This window comes from Leptodactylus fuscus, chromosome 5 (genome assembly GCF_031893055.1).
Source record: "Leptodactylus fuscus isolate aLepFus1 chromosome 5, aLepFus1.hap2, whole genome shotgun sequence".
NCBI classification, from domain to species: Eukaryota; Metazoa; Chordata; class Amphibia; order Anura; family Leptodactylidae; genus Leptodactylus; species Leptodactylus fuscus.
Window position 1 is genome coordinate 189,243,989 of NC_134269.1, and position 22,855 is coordinate 189,266,843.

The 22,855-nt window shown below is 44.1% G+C and overlaps 1 protein-coding gene across 4 annotated transcripts in view; it reads right to left on the reverse strand.

Moving 5' to 3' along the window:
* Window positions 1–22,855, reverse strand: part of GRIA1 (glutamate ionotropic receptor AMPA type subunit 1) — a 249,225-nt gene that overhangs the window by 83,208 nt on the left and 143,162 nt on the right. For 2 of the 4 annotated variants that reach the window (XM_075274854.1, XM_075274853.1), the window contains exons 3-6: window positions 14,883–15,122; window positions 13,807–13,991; window positions 4,570–4,623; window positions 1,853–2,014 (exon numbers count right to left, since the gene is read on the reverse strand). In XM_075274854.1, the coding sequence (XP_075130955.1) occupies window positions 1,853–2,014; window positions 4,570–4,623; window positions 13,807–13,991; window positions 14,883–15,122 (641 nt within the window). Of the gene's footprint in view, window positions 1–1,852; window positions 2,015–4,569; window positions 4,624–13,803; window positions 13,992–14,882; window positions 15,123–22,855 lie in introns of all 4 variants that reach the window. The other 2 variants (XM_075274851.1, XM_075274850.1) reach the window with 1 other exon arrangement.

A 22,855-nucleotide genomic window follows, 5' to 3' on the forward strand; every position in this document is an offset into this window, starting at 1 on the left:
AAATTGACAGGTTCGAGTCATTCATATCTTATGTGTATGTCCAGCTCTTCTGCCTGGGGTTAGATAGGGTAGACATAGGGGGCATAACAGGGTCTACATGATCATCTGTAAAAACTAAAGCTTCTTGATTAGAGATGAGCGAACAGTAAAATGTTCGATATTCGATATTCGTTTTGAGTAGCCGCTCAATATTCGACTACTCGAATCAAATATCGAATCCTATTATAGTCTATGGGGGGAAAATGCTTGTTTCAGGGGTAGGCAACATTCGATCAAATTACACTTACCAAGTCCACGAGTGAGGGTCGGGCTGGATCCTCTGAGAAGTCTTCTCCGTGCAGCGTCCCCGCGGCATCTTCCGGCTCTGAATTCACTCTTCCAGGCCTCGGGCCTGGGCAGAGCTGACTGCGCATGCCCGCAGTACAAGAAAATGTAGTGTGGGCATGCGCAGTCGGCTCTGCCCAGGCCCGATGCCTGGCAATGTGAATTCACAGCCAGAAGACGCCGCGGGGAAGCTGCACGGAGAAGACTTCTAAAGGTAGGAGAAGAACCAGCGTTGATTGGCCGACTGTATAGCATTCAGCCAATCAATGCTGGTTCTGCATCGAACTTTTCCATTCGAATAGCGAGTGGTACTCGATCGAGTACGAGTATTTTGAATACTGTAATATTCGATCGAATACCTACTCGATCGAATACTACTCGCTCATCTCTATTCTTGATATTTAACCAATCATACATCAAATTGTGCTCATGGTTTAGCGACCCTTATAATAAGAACAATTGCCAGGCTGACCATTTGTTTCTATTAGCATTCAATATTCTTTGTTTCCATGTAACAGCTGTTGTTCTTCTGAGCCTGTGTACAAGCTGGGTAGAGTACCGCACGATTTACCAGAGACTTGGCTGAGACCTTCTGGAAAACAAGCCTAGCAGATACACAAGAGGCATTATGTCTGCCACACTCTTAAAGATGAAGTATTATATGTTGCTATTTATTAAGCCAGGGTTCTTGAGCTACAAGACAATGATCTCGCTTTATGATCCAAAATCAGAAAAATAATGATAATGCACAGATTTTCAATTAAAATTGTGGTAAGAAGGGTCTGGAAAGGCCACCTAAAACTAACCATTATTAGTCATATTCATTGCTAGTCAACTGGCTATAAAAATGTTCTGGAGAGCCCAGAATGTTTGTGTATTACATGAGTGGCCATTACTTAATTTTCCCAGTCTTGGCGCTGTAAGAAAACTGAGTTTTTGGTCAGAGTGCCCCCACAAAGGAAACTTGTGAGGATGTTCTGGAACACAATACTACCAGCATGATCTTATGGACCAAATCTGTCTACTGTATGCCTTTCCACCCAGGGATTACTTAAAAAAAAAGAACCTATATGCTCATGATGCATGCACATTTCTCTATTAACTTCAAGTGTATGCACAGTGAAGCCAAGGTCTACTGCTTTGGAGGCAACAGATAGCAGTCTGCCAAGAATATCAGACTCATCTCTTGGTAGATGGTAGAGTCCACCAGTCCAAAAGACCATTAGTACCCTATGGATTCTTGATAGATTCCCTTCAAATTTGATCACCAGGATCTTAGCAGTAGCACACCTTCACCTCCGTTAAGCAATATATTTGTATCTGTTTCTAAAAGGTTCCGATTGTGCATATGGATAGTACAGACAACCTCTGCTCCTATTGTAGCTCCTCTGGAGACTGAGCTGTTGGTTAGGGTTTTTCTGTTTTCCAGCACCCATTTGGATTTTGCCATTGCTCCCTTTATCCAAATTGTACCCTTCAAACTGTATAACTTCAGAAATTAAGTATTCTAGTTACAGTGACTACTTGCCTTTGGTTTCTTCCAGTCTACACGAGGTTGTTCTCGACCATCATAGTTTTTCCACTGCTGTAAGATCTGGGATACTCTTGCATCTGTGTAGTTGACTAGTTGAAAACCTGTCACATTGGCTCCTGCTTCTTTAAATTTCTGCAACTCGATGTCCATGAAGCCCTGAAAAATATAAATTTGTAAAATTATCAGTTTATAGCATATAAATGTGTCATCACTCCTTTGTAACCCAACTTTTTCTCGCTTCTACTTTACTTTGACTGTAGAACATTGTGGTGACTACTTTAATTCATTTCAAGGTTGGACTGAGGCATTTGGGCCTATCAGAGGTCTCTATTATAGGACTAGTCTAAATATCCATTCACCATCACCTACTTATACAAAACAAGCGCATGTCAGACTCATGACTAATTTTTTTATATAATTTTCACAACATCAGTTGGGGTACTTGTGACATAGCTCAAACATGTGGAAAACCCTAGGCAAGGAATACACAGCAAGGAAGGGTCCAGGCAAGTGCTAGACAGTAAACTACTCCAGAAGAAATGTGTCTGCACGATTTAGGAATTTTGGAATGAAGGTCAGGTATAGTGGACCCCTAAAATGTGGACACCCCAGTCTGCCAACATCTGGGCCCATGTATTGTGTGAGAGACTGATTCTAATTTATAGGAAGATATGTTAAATGAAGTTCGATGTCATGCAAGACACATGACCAAACGCATAGGTGCTAAAACTGCTGCTCCCTTTAATTTCATATTTGGATTCTTTGGCTTGGTCAAACTCTTGTGTCCCACAAAGATGTGTTGATTGTTGGAGAGTTTCCTTATTTTGGTGCCCCTGGGTATCAGCTGTTATGGTCTTGCATGGTGGCTACACAGACATTTTAACCCATCCACTGGAATATTTAGTGGGACAATTACTGGATAATAAGAGTGAATAGCTTTATTCGTAAAATGTGCTGTTTGGTCTAGTCAATATCTTCTCATGGAAGAAGTCCTACATAGAGGCATTGATCAACCACGGGACAATGGATCATCGAATGCATAAACAAACCAGATTTTGAGAATGACTACACCTCAGTTCGTTCTGCCTGATATAGCAGAGGTCCTCAGTGTCCCCTTTGTATTATATCCATATACCTAAATAGGGCAAATGGATAACAATAACAAATATGAGGATAACCGGCAAAATATGGCATAACATTACAGTTGAAGAGACCTCCTGGCCTAGAGCTGAGGCTAATGACCTCAGTAGATTATGAAGTACATCAGCCTCAGCTCCAGGCCTGTGCTATTATGGTATGAGGAAGCTCTCCATCCTCAGTAGGTGGTGGAGTACATGAGCCTCAGGTCCCGGACAGTGGTGTTATGGTATCTGAGGAACTTCTCCATCCTCAGTAGGTGGTGGAGTACATGAGCCTCAGGTCCCGGACAGTGGTGTTATGGTATGTGAGGAACCTCTCCATCCTCAGTAGGTGGAGGAGTACATCAGCCTCAGGTCCCGGCCAGTGGTGTTATGGTATCTGAAGAACGTCACCATCTTCAGTAGGTGGTGGAGTACATCAGCCTCAGTGCAATCCCTGTGCAAATATGGTATCTGAGCAAGGTCTCCATCCTCAGTAAATTGTGGAGTACATCAGCCTCAGCTCCAGGCCTGTGCTATTATGGTATCTGAGGAAGCTATCCATCCTCAGTAGGTGGTGGAGTACATGAGCGTCAGGTCCCGGACAGTGGTGTTATGGTATGTGAGGAACCTCTCCATCCTCAGTAGGTGGAGGAGTACATCAGCCTCAGGTCCCGGCCAGTGGTGTTATGGTATCTGAAGAACGTCACCATCTTCAGTAGGTGGTGGAGTACATCAGCCTCAGGTCCCAGCCAGTGGTGTTATGGTATCTGAGGAACGTCACCATCCTCAGTAGGTGGTGAAGTACATCAGCCTCAGCACCATCCCTGTGCAAATATGGTATCTGAGCAAGGTCTCCATCCTCAGTAAATTGTGGAGTACCTCAGCCTCAGCTCCAGACCAGTGTTATTATGGTATCTGAAGAAGGTCTCTCGGCCAAAACGTCATGCCATGTCATCCCAGCACTTAAATTTGTTCACAATTTATATTGCATACTACTGGAGTGCAGAGTTCCTTCTCTTTATATTAAGAAAGTGTCGTACATGTCTAGTAAAAATCTTATATTTTCTCATTATTATTTTTTTTTATCAAGGAACATCTAAACACTTCTTGCTATATACTTAACCAGGCCATGTAGAAATAGATTGCCTACATCATTCCTTATCAAGCTTTATTAGTTGTCTCCTGATGTTTTGCATTTATTGTGATTTTTTTTTAGTCCTAACCTCATTATATACTATAACTTATTCAAAAAGACTGGAGCTCATCTATCGTTTTGAGCAATTCAGTTGCTGCATTTCCACGTTGGTGAATTGAAAACGTCTATTGTAGACTGTAAATTCTGTACAAATTGGAAATATTTGTTATTTCGTCTTCTTTAACAAAGGCTACAATTACATAGCAGCTGCTGACATGCATAGAGCGCTGCGGCACGGCATTGTTCAGCGGTTCCTTTGGCAACACATGCGAAGTAATACGCTCACCACATGCTTATCAACAATGCTTCCATTTGCACAATGACCCAGCACAGAACAAACTCCAACAGTGCAACCCGCCTCTGCAAATTCCTCTAAAATCCCATACTTCACTTACCAGGTTTGCAAGAATATAATGATATCCGACAATGTTTTTTTCTAGCTTGATGATCTGCAAGGAAGAGAAATCTGGTTAATTACTATCACAGCTTCACTGAACACATTGTGGAAAATGGTGTAGGCGTTCTCGAGCCTTGCGTAACTGAACGTGTGGTCAAGAGAGAAAAAAATGACATGGGAACATACTGCACTGGGTAATGGAAAGGCACAAGAAAATACAAAAGAGTACAATATGTGCTATAGACGTGAGGGATGGAAATAATATAGCTGTAGCTAAAACACATAGAAACATGACATGCAGTATGGTGCAACAGTTCTAGGGAGTGTGGAACAAAATGCTGCTAAGTGAGAAGGGTTAATAGTTTAGTTTTGTCAATTAACAGAAGTGAATAAAGAAAAATCTAAATCTCGTCAATATTTGGTGTGACCTTAGCCCTATGGAGGAGGAGTCCTGGAAGGGATTATATGGACCCACAGAGGCCTGATCTCATCATCTTCAAGTCTGTCTAGGGTTACATGAAGGATTGGAGCCAGCCTACATTCACAGAAGATTTTTTTTTTTTAAATGTAGATTATGAACCCCATATAGCGCTCACAATGCACATTTTTCCCTCAGTATGTCTTTGTAGTATGGGAGGAAATCCATGTAAACCCGGATGTTCCTGACAGGATTTGAACTCAGGACTCTAGCACTGCAGTGCTGACCACTGAGCCACCATGCTACCCTTGCCACAGAAGATCTGTGTTTAGTTCTCCCAGATGTTTGGAACAACCTCCATGTTGAGTTCCTTCAAAAGCTGTCTGCAAGTACCGAGAAAAACTGATGGAAGGCAAAGAGCAAAGATCACACCAAATATTGATAAGATTTACATTTTTTTATTCATTCATTTCATTTTGTTAGTTCACAGAAATATACTAAATAAATAACACGTCTAGTTTTGAACTCATTCTTATTTTGCAGAATTTTTCCACAATGGCTGAAACCTTTCTCACATTTGGGTATATCAACGCTTGGAAGATGCTCTTTCCCCTCGTAGAGACCCAACTGGTGTAGGGATTCATAAGAGCAATGTTAGCCAGGAAAAAGTAGTACAATCCTTCCCCTCCAGAAGTAAGAAAAATTTCTTTCTATAGTTGGTTATTATCTTGTATGTCAATGCCTGACCATGACGTGGATATCAGCCAAATCAAAGACATCGATCTATAGATTTCACCGATTCAGCACTTTTGGCTCCTCATCACTAGTGGGTAGGGTTATGGTTAAATTTTACCAGAACCAAACATAACCCTTCTCTGTACTGGCAAACATACATTCTTAACACTTCTTTCTACAGTTTGGTGTATCTGGGTTCGCTGGTATTACTTTTGATGGCTAACATTGACTTATTTTGGGGAGATTTATTTTACATATTTTCCAAGGGATCATTTCCCTAAAGTCCCCACCCAGCTTGGACCCTTGCAAGAGAGCATAAAACAACGTAAAATGGGCTTGATTTCGAAGTGTAGATGTCAGGAACCAGATCTGTGTAAAGGGAAAACGTGGGGGACTGGATGATATCCCGTAAGAGCATATGCAGTGCCCCCATGGACGAAGCTCTAAAGTGTTGATAGCTTTGTCGCCTATTTGGTGCCGCATACTGCTTTAAGCTATTGCAAATTGAAGATGGATAATAACAATGAGGCTGAAGAAAGGTAGATGGTGTATCCCTTCAATCTTAGATCATTCTAGTTAAAAGGAGTCAGAGAGTCTCTTCTCTTCCAGTCAACAAAGAGTTGAACTTTTTGAAACTTGTACCCTGCAGTTTGGCCAATTGCAGAAATATCTTTGGAAACTCTTTATCGAGAGAGACTGACCGAACTAGAAAAGAGACAATTATGGAGAGCCTCTGAAAGCTTCTGCTCCAGCCCAGTGGTGTCCTAAAGCTGTGACTTCACTTTGTGGGGGATCATTACGTCAACTGCTCATGGATAAAAACTGCTGTGAAACTGAGATTACTGTATTTGCTCCATTTTCAATTGTTTCATGAGTCCTTAAATTTTAGCCAATATCAAGAGCATCCCGACAATCGAATCTACCACAAGGTGTGCCCCAAGGGAAACTACTACTAATAGCCATAACACAGGTCCCCTCTTCAATGTTGCACCAGCCCCTGAGTAGTGCTAGAGATATGGTGGAACCAACTTATGCCACTGTGAGCCCAGCCATGACTCACTATTACTTTCATCCTCTATACACTCCTCCTCCGGTATTAGGATTTGAACCTGTGACCTTGTGTCTTCTTGCTTGCTGAGCTATTCAGCTTGTTGAATAGGTATCTGCTGGAGTGTTGGGTTGAACCTACTCCTGAGGCTCATCATCTGTTTCCACTGATTAGAACCCGCCCTGAATTAACCCTGATTGGGACTGCCTATATATATGTGGCTCTCACACGTCTTGTTGTGTTAGTATTGTGAACAGGCATCTGGATACAAGCTGGACACCCAGGAGATCTCCTTGCTGGTGATCTTCTTTAGTTCTTTGGAACTTCCCTCTGCTGGCTGCAAGCTTACTATAGCTTTACTACAAACTCCTGAGATACTACTGGACTTCTACCTGGTCTTTTTGTATCTGCTGCCGGACTACTACCTCAGCTCCCTGTGGGCTATCCGTGTGCTGTCTCCAGCCTTATCCGACTACTGGACTCCTGTTCCCGTATCACTAGTATTGTGACATCCAGACTGTGTCAGGATTATCAGCGGGTTCCAATTATTAGCAGGCTTATCAGCTGCTGCTAATAATTGGAACCCGCCCTGTATTAACCTTGATTGGACTGGCTATATATAGGTGACTCTGACACTTCCTGTTTGTGTTGGTATTGTGTTCAGTTTATTCCGGATACAGCCTGAACACCCAGGAGACCTCCTTGCTGGAGATCTTCTTCGGTTCTTCGGTTCTTCACCTGCAAGCTCACCGTAGCTTGACTACAGCCCTTGAAAGACTACTGACTTCTACCTGGTCTTTACTCAGCTGATCTTGGACTACTACCTCAGCCCCTGTGGGCCATCCACCTGCTGTCTCCAGCCTCCTCTGTGTTTCCCGACAACTGGACTCCTGATCCCGTACCACCAGTAGCGTGACAGGATACCAACACCTACAATGGAGTCCGTTGGGAAAGAAGCTTGGGAGGCTCGCTTCAAAAAGGTACAAGCTGCCTTGGGTGCAATGTATACGGAGGTCCAAGATATGAAGCACCAATGGGAAACTTTTGATCAAACGACCACTGGGAAAATTAACATGCATGGCCAAGCTCTGCAGGAATTGCAGACATCTATGAATACGGTCACAGCACGTATTGCACAGCTAGATGCACAGGGCCTGATTCCCACCTCTGCTCCATCCCCGAGATTGCCGCCATTTAGATTCAATGGTGACCGGGATAAATTCAGAGGATTCGTAAACCAGTGCAATTTGTATTTTGATGCACATTCTAACCAGTATCCAACTGAGAGATCAAGAGTGCTGTGCGTCATTATGCTGTTAACACACAAAGCTATTGCCTGGGCAAATCCGCTAATCGAAACCGATGACGTCTGCCTAAACAACTACAAAGACTTCATGGACACCATGAAAGGGATGTTTGATGACCCCAACCGAATGGTTACAGCAGAGACCACCATATTAACGTTGCATCAAGGCAGACGTTCTGTTGCGGATTATGCCATGGAATTCCGGAGATGGATTGTGGACACTAGCTGGAATGACTCCGCAAGACTAGCACTTTTCAAGAGTGGACTTTCTAGCAATATTAAAGACGAACTAGCACGAGCAAAAGCTCCTTCGGTCTTCTCTGAATTTATTGATCACTGCATTCAGATTGATACTCGTCTGACCGAACGTCGACAAGAGAAATGGGGCTATGCAAACCGCACGACCAGTCAATACACTACCACATCACCGCTGGGTTATAAAAAATCATCTGATCAGCAGTCCCGAGAATCCCAACCAGAATCGATGCAGATTGATGCAATTCAGAAACGTGAGAGTGCAGAGCGACGAGAACATAGGTTCAAAGAAAATCTGTGTTTATACTGTGGAAAGTCGGGACATTTCCTTATAAATTGCCCAAGCCGCTCTGTGAATCGCCCCCGGAGAACGGTGGCCGCTGTAATGGATCCCGATGCATCCAATGAAGAATCTTCAGCTTCAGAGGGGGAACAGTCAGCTGGAGAAAGTGTCCATTATATCTCATCAGTGACCTCTCAGGTTAAAAAGGAGAACAAGGATTCACATTACTTTGTCCCTCTTAAATTATTGGTCAATTCTATGTGGATATCTACATCAGCTATGGTGGATTCCGGGGCTAGCGGAAATTTCATGGACTTTGGTTTCGCTCAGAAACATGGAATACGCTCATCTAAGAGACATTCACCTATTGTGATGGAGACTGTGGACGGGTCTTCCCTGAGTTCGGGACCTGTAGACAAGGAAACTGTACCTTTGGAGATTCACATTGAACCTCAGCATCGTGAAACTCTCTCATTTTTACTAATTTCTTCTCCACACTTTCCAGTCATCTTAGGCCTACCTTGGTTACAGGCACAAAATCCTTCCATCAATTGGGGAACTAAGATGCTGAGTTTTCCCCCAAAAGACAATGAGATAAAAGACCAACCTGAACCAACAAATCCAGTCTCTACTCAAGACCAGGAACAGCATCAGTTACCAACAGTATATGCGGATTTGAAGGATGTTTGTGATAAACAGGAAGCTGACAAACTACCACCACACCGTTCTTACGACTGCCCAATAGAATTGCTTCCGGGAGCACCCATACCTTTTGGGACTATATACCCATTATCAGGACCTGAATTAAAAGCCCTTAAGGACTTCATTGATGAGAACTTGAAGAAAGGGTTTATCCGGCCATCATCTTCTCCTGCAGGGGCTCCTATATTCTTTGTTAAGAAATCGGATGGTTCATTACGGCCAGTGGTGGATTACAGAGAACTTAATAAAATTACAGTAAAAAACCGTTACCCATTACCTCTGATTCCTGAACTGTTGGAGAAAGTTCAACGAGCAAGGGTCTTTACCAAATTGGACCTAAGGGGTGCTTACAATTTAATCCGGATAAGGCCAGGTGACGAATGGAAGACTGCTTTTCGTACACGATATGGACACTTTGAAAGTTTGGTAATGCCATTCGGGCTCTGCAATGCTCCGGCTACCTTTCAACACCTAGCAAATGATATCTTCAGAGACTTACTAGATCAATTCATGGTGGTTTATCTAGATGATATACTAATTTTCTCTGAATCTCTAGAAGAACATCAGGAGCATGTAAGACGTGTATTGGAACGATTGCGGGAAAACCGACTTTACATTAAATTGGAAAAATGTGAGTTCCATCGTGAAGAGATTCAATTCCTAGGATACATCATCTCTTCTCAGGGATTGCGTATGGATCCCAGAAAGATTCAAGCGGTAATCGACTGGCCGACTCCCAGGACGGTAAAAGAAGTACAAAGATTCATAGGCTTTTCTAACTTCTACAGACGCTTTATTAAAAACTTTTCAGAGAGTGTAGCCCCCATCACAGAGCTGACAAAGAAGAAAACCCACTTTGCCTGGACTCCACAAGCAGAGGAAGCTTTCTCTCGTTTGAAAGGTAAATTCACCACGGCTCCAGTACTACGTCATCCCGATCCAGAACTTGCGTTTGTGGTCGAAGTAGATGCATCAGACTGTGCAGTTGGGGCCATCCTCTCCCAGAGGTCAGGTGAAAAGAAGCTGTTACATCCATGTGCATTCTTCTCTCAGCGAATGTCTTCTGCAGAGAGAAACTATGATGTGGGAAATAAAGAATTGCTTGCCATCGTCTCAGCATTTAAAGAGTGGAGACACCATCTACAAGGAGCTTCACAACAGATACTAGTTCTAACTGATCACCGTAACTTGGAGTTCATTAGATCAGCCAAGTGCCTCTCCCCTCGTCAGACCCGATGGAGCCTATTTTTGAATCACTTCAATTTTACAATATCATTCCGACCAGGATCTCGTAATGGAAAGGCAGACGCTCTGTCACGCATGTTTTCTTGTGATATTAATCCCTCAGCTCCACCTACTCCCATTGTCTCCGAGGCAAGAATTGTAGGTATTATCCATGAAGGTGATCTGTTGGAGGACCTTAAAGCGGCCTATGACACTGATCCATTCTTATCACACCCGTCAGGAGATGTACATCTATTCTTTAGAAATCAAGTATGGACTGATGGACAGCGTCTATACATACCAGAAGCAATGCATCTGAGGATTCTACAGTTCGTACATGATTCCAGATTGGCAGGACACAAGGGAGTACAGAAGACATATGAGCTGTTATCTCGTTTCTTCTGGTGGCCCGGCTGTCTGGAAGACGCAAAGAAATACGTTCTCTCTTGCGATACCTGTACTAGGTATAAACCTTCACGTTCTTCACCAATGGGGTTGCTGCAACCATTGTCCATTCCAGCACGACCATGGAGTTTGATCTCAATGGACTTCATAGTGGATTTACCTAACTCCAAAGGAAAAACGTCAATATTGGTAGTGGTAGATCGACTTACCAAAGCAGCTCATTTCATCCCTTGTACCGGTTTGCCTTCAGCCAAAGAGACTGCTGATTTGATAGTCCAAAATATCTTTCGCCTTCATGGTGTGCCAGATGAGGTGGTCTCAGATCGTGGGGTGCAGTTCACGTCTAAATTCTGGAGAAGTTTCTGTACATCACTTGATATCAAGCTTCATTTGTCAACGGCCTATCATCCTCAGACTAATGGTCAGACAGAACGTACAAACCAGACGCTAGAACAATACCTGCGCTGTTACATCTGCCATTTACAGGATGACTGGGTAGACTTATTACCTTTTGCGGAATTCTCATACAACAACTCTCAAAATTCTTCAACAAAGCAAACACCATTTTTTGCAAATCTGGGATATCATCCAAGTATTCTCCCAAAAAATCCAGTGGCTCCACTAATCCCAGCAGTTACAGAAAGAATCGCGTCACTGCAACAAAATCTGAAAATGTTAAAAGAAACATTGGGAGCTGCTCAAGAGCGATATAAGAAAACAGCAGACAAACATCGGAGACCAGCACCTGAATACAAAGTAAGGGATCGAGTATGGCTTTCTACCCGAAATATTAAGCTGAAGGTCCCTTCACCCAAACTGGGACAGAAATTTATTGGACCCTATAAGATCTCTAAAATAATTAGTCCTCTGGCGGTACGTCTACAACTTCCAGAAACAATGAGAATTCATCCTGTTTTCCATGTGTCTCTATTGAAAGTCGCTACAGCCAATCCATTTCCTGAACGGTCCTCTCAACCTCCAGATTCAGTGGAAGTGGATGGACAAGAAGAATTTGTCGTGGAAAAAATTCTGGACTCCCGTATATACAGAAATCGACTACAATACCTTATCAAATGGCAAGGGTATGGTGTGGAAGAAAACTCATGGGAACCGGTATCTAACATCAATGCTCCTCGTTTGATTAGACGTTTCCATCAGCAGTATCCGGCAAAACCAGGTCCTGTGGCGCCCAGAGGTCGCCGTTAGGAGGGGAGTGATGTCAGGATTTGAACCTGTGACCTGCTGTTTTACCCGGTGTCTCCTTGCTACCTGAGCTATCAGGCTTGTGGAATAATGGCCTGTTGGACGTCTGTGTGGAGCCTACTGCTGAGGCTCATCAGCTGCTGCTAATAATTGGAACCCGCCCTGTATTAACCTTGATTGGACTGGCTATATATAGGTGACTCTGACACTTCCTGTTTGTGTTGGTATTGTGTTCAGTTTATTCCGGATACAGCCTGAACACCCAGGAGACCTCCTTGCTGGAGATCTTCTTCGGTTCTTTGGAACTTCACCTGCAAGCTCACCGTAGCTTGACTACAGCCCTTGAAAGACTACTGACTTCTACCTGGTCTTTACTCAGCTGATCTTGGACTACTACCTCAGCCCCTGTGGGCCATCCACCTGCTGTCTCCAGCCTCCTCTGTGTTTCCCGACGACTGGACTCCTGATCCCGTACCACCAGTAGCGTGACAGACTGCTGCATATATCATACTATGAGCTGCTACAAAGAGGAGAATCCCCTCTCCCAATCCCATTCCTGCTCTGTTGGACTCAATTCTATGTATTACATAGTTATCCAGCCATGTAAATATATGGATGTTTGCAACCTCCACAAAGAAACAACTAATCACTGGCAGTTTCAGCAGAATAATCGCTAATGATCAAAAATGCTCAGTGAATGCATGGATATACCATATGTGGCATTGCAGTTAATGTCACCCCCCCCCCAAAAAAAAAAAAAAATTAAAAAAAAAAACTGTACCCATATCTGAGCCCAGTTCCCCAGAGATGCAAAGTTGCAGTACTAGCCACTGAGCCACCATGCCGCCCATTTTCCCAACAACAGAAGTGCAGCAGCAGAAGCAAAACTGGCTATCTAATAGTATCTGCTGACTGAAATGCAATAGATATGAGCAACGTAAGTCAAACCTAAACTTATATAATACATTTAATAAATCGATAGTATAAGCAAATTTAATAAACTCTGTGACATAATTTAGTAAAGAAATATTCCTTCTTCACTTATTTCCCTCTCTCTTGCCTCTGCACTGATCATTGTTTCTGAATTCACCCCTCAAATATGAACTCTGTCCATTCACAACTTACTGCTCCAGCTCACTGAAGTCTTGGACAATGGAGAGAGAGGACACGCAAAGCTGCTGAGGCAGAAGGAGGGCTGAGATAAAAAGACTCAGCTGCAACATCTAGTGAGAGTTTTATATCATCACAGGACAAGATTATCAGGTGATGGAATAAAATACTCACTGGAAACTATAGTGGCTCTTGTTATCTTGCTGCCTTCTATCTGGCTCAGTCACCTCACCACTCATTTCCCTAGATGTCAATAGGCAGGAGCTATGTGTATGGGCTCCAGAGTTGGGGATTTAAAATTGTGAATTCAGAAACAGTGATGATTGCAGGGGCAGGATGGAAGGAAATAAGTGGAGAAAGAAGCATTTTACTTTGATAAAATATGATATAAAGTTTACTATTCTCACCTGTTCTATAGATTTATGAAATGTATTATACATTTGTAGATACACTTTAATGTATTTATTCAACTGGAAATAGAAATAAAAAACAAAAAAGTATCCCATAAATATTTTCAGGCACCTTTGCGGATAATGTTAACACTACCTGGGTGAGGATTGCATTCAGCCGTTCCGACTCGCAATCTATTACAACCTGACGGTCTTTGCTTTTGTCCAGATCCTGAAAAAGCAAGCGGTAGCCTTCCTCTGTGGTGGTGAGAATGTTCACTGCCGTTACTTGCCAGTTTTTCTCTGCTGCTGTGTCCAGCACTTTTTGGAGGACGGATAAACCTGGAAACAGTAGAGTTATAGGAGCCAAAGTTATAAATCACAGCTAATGTATATGAGCCTATGGTACTGTCTGCCACAGGACGAAAATGTGAAGAAGTTATTAGTGGCTTTAATTTGCTAATAGAATTAGCTTGAGGGCCACCGGTTCCATCATTTGGACCTGCCATTTATTACTGATTATAATAAATATTCATAGCAATAACATATCCTGAAGTGCCATACACACAATACACCCACATAGGTTTTATATCAAGCTTGCAACCTAAATTTTCCAACACATATACAGCTCTGGCGAAAATTAAGAAACCACTGCAAAATTTTCAGTTTGATTTTTCTCTTCATTTGTATATTTTTGTGTAAAATGTACATTGTTCTTTTACTATATAAACTACTGACAGCATGTCTCCGAAATTCAAAGCAAAAAATTGTGTATTTATTTGCAGCAAATGAGAAATTGTCAAAAAAATAAAAAAGAAGCAGCGCTGTCAGAACGCAAATAATGCAAAGAAAACAAGATCATATTCATTTAGAAACAACAATACTCAGGAAGAGTTCAGAAATCAATATCTGGTGGAATAACCATGATTTTTAATCTCAGCTATCTATTGCTTGACTTAGGGGAACAGTGCCCAAGTTGACAACTGCTCTGCACTCCATCCATAGACACCAACCGTGAAGACCAAAAGTTTGTTGAAATTCAGTACCAGGCACATAAGACTTTATTGACCCCCTCAATCTGCATGTTGATGTAACCTGCTTTAGTAGTCCAAAGCCGCAGTAATGCTGGACAGAAATGCTAACCATGGAACCAGTGTGCTGCTATATACTAAACTCGGTGCACAATTACCTGCTTAGTGACTACTATATAATCTTCTGATAGATCCATCTTACCTCGGTCTGCGTCATAGATGTACACAAACTTTTTCCACTTGTAATATTCTATAACACTAATAAGGGCGTCCTGAAGTTCCGGTCTGAGCTGTAGGACAAACTGATTGGATGTGGCTACGGGGAAGCTAGGGGTGATAAAGCAAACGTGGAGAGCACCGCAGAATGATGTCAGCATGTTGACTGTCTTCCGATCATAGAATCCAAATATGGCGTACACTCCCTTGGCGAACTGTGAACAAACTGAGAGAAGAAAAAGATGTCCATAAGAATGGCATGTAATGTACATCATGCATGTGTTATAGTGCAAAGCTAATGATCAGGTCATGCTATTGGAACAGGAGAACGTTCCACTGTTGCAGCCATTATTCCGCCAACCACCCAAGGATCAGGGCAACCGGTGCCCTGCTCACCCTCTGTGCCTATAACCAGGATGTGGCCAGAATAAAGGCTCAGAGACTCGCAGGACATTGTATTACATCTTCTTTCATTAAATGGGGAATAACTACACTACCAAATATAACCCACTGGCAAGAGTATCAACAAAATTTGCAAAAGAAGACCATTTTAAAACAGTTTTTGTTGAATTTTTTATACATTACAATCATCAAGGCCAGTAAGAGCATAAGGCGAGTAATAAACCAAGACACATCTGTGTCATAGGATACAAATAGTACAAGTCAGCATTTTGTTTCACTTGTTGAATTGGTTCCAAGGAAGACCATTTTTATCTCATCTTGTACAATCCCTTTAAGAAACAGATTACCCATATGCTATAACATGTAGATTCTCATCAAATTTCCATCCCCATAGTTGTTAGTAAAAACCTGAAGAAGCATCTGCATGTTTATGGCTTCTACGCAGGTCTATGTGTTTCCAGAGAAACAGACTACAAACCACCATATATACTCGAGTATAAGCCAAATTTTTCAGCACAGTTTTTGTGCTGAAAAAGACCCCCTTGGCTTATACTCAAGTCAGCAAAAAAAAAAAAAAAAAAAAATAAAAAAATATATATATTAGAGATGAGCGAACAGTGTTCTATCGAACTCATGTTCGATCGGATATTAGGCTGTTCGGCATGTTCGAATCGAATCGAACACCGCGTGGTAAAGTGCGCCATTACTCGATTCCCCTCCCACCTTCCCTGGCGCCTTTTTTGCTCCAATAACAGCGCAGGGTAGGTGGGACAGGAACTACGACACCGGTGACGTTGAAAAAAGTAGGCAAAACCCATTGGCTGCCGAAAACATGTGACCTCTAATTTAAAAGAACAGCGCCGCCCAGGTTCGCGTCATTCTGAGCTTGCAATTCACCGAGGACGGAGGTTTCCGTCCAGCCAGCTAGGGCTTAGATTCTGGGTAGGCAGGGACAGGCTAGGATAGGAAGGAGAAGACAACCAACAGCTCTTGTAAGAGCTAAATTCCAGGGAGAAGCTTGTCAGTGTAACGTGGCACTGACGGGCTCAATCGCCGCAACCCAGCTTTCCCAGGATCCTGAATGGAATACACTGTCAGTGTATTCCCGTATACCCGATATATACCCCGATACCCGTTCCAACGGTGTGCCCCCCCACCTTCACCCCAGAAATACCCTGCAAGTCCCCTAGCAATAGAATTGGGGCTATATACACCCACAATTTTTACTACTGGTATACAGTGCCATTGTCTGACTGGGAATTCAAAGAATATATTGGGAATACAAATACCCTCATTTCTTGCTACTGCCATATAGTGCCAGTTTCTGACTGGGAATTCAAAGAATATATTGGGGTTACGTGCACCCACAATTTTTACTACTGGTATACAGTGCCATTGTCTGACTGGGAATTCAAAGAATATATTGGGAATACAAATACCCTCATTTCTTGCTACTGCCATATAGTGCCAGTGTCTGACTGGGAATTCAAAGAATATATTGGGGTTACGTGCACCCACAATTTTTACTACTGGTATACAGTGCCATTGTCTGACTGGGAATTCAAAGAATATATTGGGAATACAAATACCCTCATTTCTTGCTACTGCCATATAGTGCCAGTGTCTGACTGGGAATTCAAAGAATATATTGGGGTTACGTGCACCCACAATTTTTACTACTGGTATACAGTGCCATTGTCTGACTGGGAATTCAAAGAATATATTGGGGTTATAAATACCCTCATTTCTTGCTACTGCCATATAGTGCCAGTTTCTGACTGGTAATTCAAAGAATATATTGGGGTTACGTGCACCCACAATTTTTACTACTGGTATACAGTGCCATTGTCTGACTGGGAATTCAAAGAGTATATTGGGAATACAAATACCCTCATTTCTTGCTACTGCCATATAGTGCCAGTTTCTGACTGGTAATTCAAAGAATATATTGGGGTTACGTGCACCCACAATTTTTACTACTGGTATACAGTGCCATTGTCTGACTGGGAATTCAAAGAATATATTGGGGTTATAAATACCCTCATTTCTTGCTACTGCCATATAGTGCCAGTTTCTGACTGGGAATTCAAAGAATATATTGGGGTTACGTGCACCCACAATTTTTACTACTGGTATACAGTGCCATTGTCTGACTGGGAATTCAAAGAGTATATTGGGAATACAAATACCCTCATTTCTTGCTACTGCCATATAATGCCAGTTTCTGACTGGTAATTCAAAGAATATATTGGGGTTACGTGCACCCACAATTTTTACTACTGGTATACAGTGCCATTGTCTGACTGGGAATTCAAAGAATATATTGGGGTTATAAATACCCTCATTTCTTGCTACTGCCATATAGTGCCAGTTTCTGACTGGTAATTCAAAGAATATATTGGGGTTACGTGCACCCACAATTTTTACTACTGGTATACAGTGCCATTGTTTGACTGGGAATTCAAAGAGTATATTGGGAATACAAATACCCTCATTTCTTGCTACTGCCATATAGTGCCAGTTTCTGACTGGGAATTCAAAGAAAATATTGGGGTTACGTGCACCCACAATTTTTACTACTGGTATACAGTGCCATTGTCTGACTGGGAATTCAAAGAATATATTGGGGTTATAAATACCCTCATTTCTTGCTACTGCCATATAGTGCCAGTTTCTGACTGGTAATTCAAAGAATATATTGGGGTTACGTGCACCCACAATTTTTACTACTGGTATACAGTGCCATTGTCTGACTGGGAATTCAAAGAGTATATTGGGAATACAAATACCCTCATTTCTTGCTACTGCCATATAGTGCCAGTTTCTGACTGGGAATTCAAAGAATATATTGGGGTTACGTGCACCCACAATTTTTACTACTGGTATACAGTGCCATTGTCTGACTGGGAATTCAAAGAATATATTGGGGTTATAAATACCCTCATTTCTTGCTACTGCCATATAGTGCCAGTTTCTGACTGGTAATTCAAAGAATATATTGGGGTTACGTGCACCCACAATTTTTACTACTGGTATACAGTGCCATTGTCTGACTGGGAATTCAAAGAGTATATTGGGAATACAAATACCCTCATTTCTTGCTACTGCCATATAGTGCCAGTTTCTGACTGGTAATTCAAAGAATATATTGGGGTTACGTGCACCCACAATTTTTACTACTGGTATACAGTGCCATTGTCTGACTGGGAATTCAAAGAATATATTGGGGTTATAAATACCCTCATTTCTTGCTACTGCCATATAGTGCCAGTTTCTGACTGGTAATTCAAAGAATATATTGGGGTTACGTGCACCCACAATTTTTACTACTGGTATACAGTGCCATTGTCTGACTGGGAATTCAAAGAATATATTGGGGTTATAAATACCCTCATTTCTTGCTACTGCCATATAGTGCCAGTTTCTGACTGGTAATTCAAAGAATATATTGGGGTTACGTGCACCCACAATTTTTACTACTGGTATACAGTGCCATTGTCTGACTGGGAATTCAAAGAATATATTGGGGTTATAAATACCCTCATTTCTTGCTACTGCCATATAGTGCCAGTTTCTGACTGGTAATTCAAAGAATATATTGGGGTTACGTGCACCCACAATTTTTACTACTGGTATACAGTGCCATTGTCTGACTGGGAATTCAAAGAGTATATTGGGAATACAAATACCCTCATTTCTTGCTACTGCCATATAGTGCCAGTTTCTGACTGGGAATTCAAAGAATATATTGGGGTTACGTGCACCCACAATTTTTACTACTGGTATACAGTGCCATTGTCTGACTGGGAATTCAAAGAATATATTGGGGTTATAAATACCCTCATTTCTTGCTACTGCCATATAGTGCCAGTTTCTGACTGGTAATTCAAAGAATATATTGGGGTTACGTGCACCCACAATTTTTACTACTGGTATACAGTGCCATTGTCTGACTGGGAATTCAAAGAGTATATTGGGAATACAAATACCCTCATTTCTTGCTACTGCCATATAGTGCCAGTGTCTGACTGGGAATTCAAAGAATATATTGGGGTTACGTGCACCCACAATTTTTACTACTGGTATACAGTGCCAATTTCTAACTAGGAATTCAAAATGCGCAAGGCTCCCGGAAAGGGACGTGGACGAGGCCGTGGGCGAGGTCGGGGGAATGGTTCTGGGGAGCAAGGTAGCAGTGAAGCCACAGGGCGTCCCGTGCCTACTCCTGTGGGGCAGCAAGCATTGCGCCACTCCACAGTGCCAGGGTTGCTTGCCACATTAACTAAACTGCAGGGTACAAACCTTAGTAGGCCCGAGAACCAGGAACAGGTCTTGCAATGGCTGTCAGAGAACGCTTACAGCACATTGTCCAGCAGCCAGTCAGACTCTGCCTCCTCTCCTCCTATTACCCAACAGTCTTGTCTTCCTTCCTCCCAAAATTCCGAAGCTTTACAGAACAATAACCCAAACTGTCCCTGCTCCCCAGAGCTGTTCTCCGCTCCTTTCATTGTCCCTCAACCTGCCTCTCCACGTCACGATTCCACGAACCTAACAGAGGAGCATCTGTGTCCAGATGCTCAAACACTAGAGTCTCCTCCATCTCCGTTCGATTTGGTGGTGGATGACCAGCAACCCACCCTCATCGACGATGATGTGACGCAGTTGCCGTCAGGGCATCCAGTTGACCGGCGCATTGTGCGGGAGGAGGAGATGAGACAGGAGTTGGAAGAGGAAGTGGTGGATGATGAGGACACTGACCCGACCTGGACAGGGGGGATGTCAAGCGGGGAAAGTAGTGTGGATGTTGAGGCAGGTGCAGCACCAAAAAGGGTAGCTAGAGGCAGAGGCAGAGGTCAGCAGCTTAGGCGAAGCCAGGCCACACCCGGAATCTCCCAAGATGTTCCAGTTCGTACCCAGCCCCGAAAAACTCCCACCTCGAGGGCACGTTTCTCGAAGGTGTGGAGTTTTTTCAAGGAATGCGCCGAGGACAGATATAGTGTTGTCTGCACAATTTGCCTCTCGAAATTGATTAGGGGCTCTGAGAAGAGCAACCTGTCCACCACTTCAATGCGCCGTCATTTGGAATCCAAGCACTGGAATCAGTGGCAGGCAGCAACGGCAGGACAAAGGCCGCCTGCCGTTCACGCCACTGCCACTGCCTCTGCCACTGCCTCTGCCTCTGCCACTGCCACTGCTGACTGTGCTGGCGATGCACTCCAGAGGACGAGCCAGGACACCACTTCATCTGCCTCCGCCACTTTGTTGACTTCTACCTCATCCTCCCCTGGTCCTGTCTTATCTCCTTCTCCTGCACCATCAAAGGCACCATCAGGCGTTTCTTTACAACAACCCACCATCTCTCAGACATTGGAGCGGCGGCAGAAATACACTGCTAACCACCCACACGCGCAAGCCTTGAACGCCAACATCGCTAAACTGCTGGCCCAGGAGATGTTGGCGTTCCGGCTTGTTGAAACTCCCGCCTTCCTGGACCTGATGGCAACTGCGGCACCTCGCTATGCCGTCCCTAGCCGTCACTACTTCTCCCGGTGTGCCGTCCCCGCCTTGCACCAGCACGTGTCACTCAACATCAGGCGGGCCCTTAGTTCCGCGCTTTGCACAAAGGTCCACTTGACCACCGACGCGTGGACAAGTGCATGCGGACAGGGACGCTACATTTCACTGACGGCACACTGGGTGAATGTAGTTGAGGCTGGGACTGCTTCCCAAACTGGCCCGGTGTACCTCGTCTCCCCGCCTAACATTCCTGGCAGGGACACGAGAAGAACACCCCCCTCCTCCTCCTCCTCTACCGCCTCCTCCTCCGCCACCGCCTCCTCCTCCGCCACCGCCTCCTCCTCCGCTGTTAGATTGACCCCAGCTACGAGTTGGAAACGTTGCAGCACTGGCGTTGGTAGACGTCAGCAGGCTGTGCTGAAGCTGATCAGCTTGGGGGACAGACAGCACACTGCCTCCGAGGTGAGGGATGCCCTCCTCGATGAGACGGCAATATGGTTTGAGCCGCTGCACCTGGGCCCAGGCATGGTCGTTTGTGATAACGGCCGGAACCTGGTAGCAGCTCTGGAGCTTGCCGGACTCCAACATGTTCCATGCCTGGCCCACGTCTTCAACCTAGTGGTGCAACGTTTCCTAAAGAGCTACCCCAATGTTCCAGAGCTACTGGTGAAAGTGCGGCGCATGTGCGCCCACTTTCGCAAGTCGACAGTAGCCGCTGCTAGCTTAAAATCTCTCCAGCAACGCCTGCATGTGCCACAACACCGGCTTTTGTGCGACGTCCCCACACGCTGGAACTCAACGTTTCAGATGTTGAATAGAGTGGTTGAGCAGCAGAGACCTTTGATGGAATACCAGCTACAAAACCCTAGGGTGCCACAAAGTCAGCTGCCTCAGTTTCACATCCATGAGTGGCCATGGATGAGAGACCTTTGTGACATCCTACGGGTCTTTGAGGAGTCCACAAGGAGGGTGAGCTCTGAGGATGCGATGGTGAGCCTTACAATCCCGCTCTTGTGTGTTCTGAGAGAATCCCTGATTGACATCAGGGATAACTCAGATCACACAGAGGAGTTAGGGATAGCATCCGATCCGTCACAGCTGGAGAGTAGGTCCACACATCTGTCCGCTTCACTGCGTTTAATGGAGGAGGAGGAGGAGGAGGAGGAGGAAGAAGAGTTGTCCGATGATGTGATGGTGATACAGGAGGCTTCCGGGCAACTTCGAATCGTCCCATTGTTGCAGCGCGGATGGGTAGACATGGAGGATGAGGAGGAAATGGAGATTGAACTTTCCGGTGGGGCCAGAGGAGTCATGCCAACTAACACTGTGGCAGACATGGCTGAGTTCATGTTGGGGTGCTTTACAACCGACAAGCGTATTGTCAAAATCATGGAGGACAACCAGTACTGGATCTTTGCTATCCTTGACCCCTGGTATAAAAACAACATCTCGTCTTTTATTCCGGTAGAGGGGAGGGCCAATCGCATCAATGCTTGCCACAGGCAATTGGTGCAGAATATGATGGAGATGTTTCCAGCATGTGATGTTGGCGGCAGGGAGGGCAGTTCCTCCAGTAGGCAACCAAGTTCTCACCGGTCCACACAAACGAGGGGCACACTGTCTAAGGTCTGGGACACCTTGATGGCACCCCCTCGCCAAAGTGCCGCCACGGAGGGTCCTAGTGTCACCAGGCGTGAGAAGTATAGGCGCATGTTGCGGGAATACCTTTCCGACCACAGCCCTGTCCTCTCCGACCCCTCTGCGCCCTACACGTATTGGGTGTCGAAGTTGGACCTGTGGCTTGAACTTGCCCTATATGCCTTGGAGGTGCTGTCCTGTCCTGCCGCCAGCGTCCTATCTGAGAGGGTGTTCAGTGCAGCCGGTGGCATCATCACTGACAAGCGCACCCGTCTGTCAGCTGAGAGTGCCGACCGGCTCACTTTGATAAAAATGAACCACCACTGGATAGAGCCTTCATTTTTGTGCCCACCTGTGTAAAGCACCCCAACATGAAACTCCATGTCTGTACTCAACCTCTCC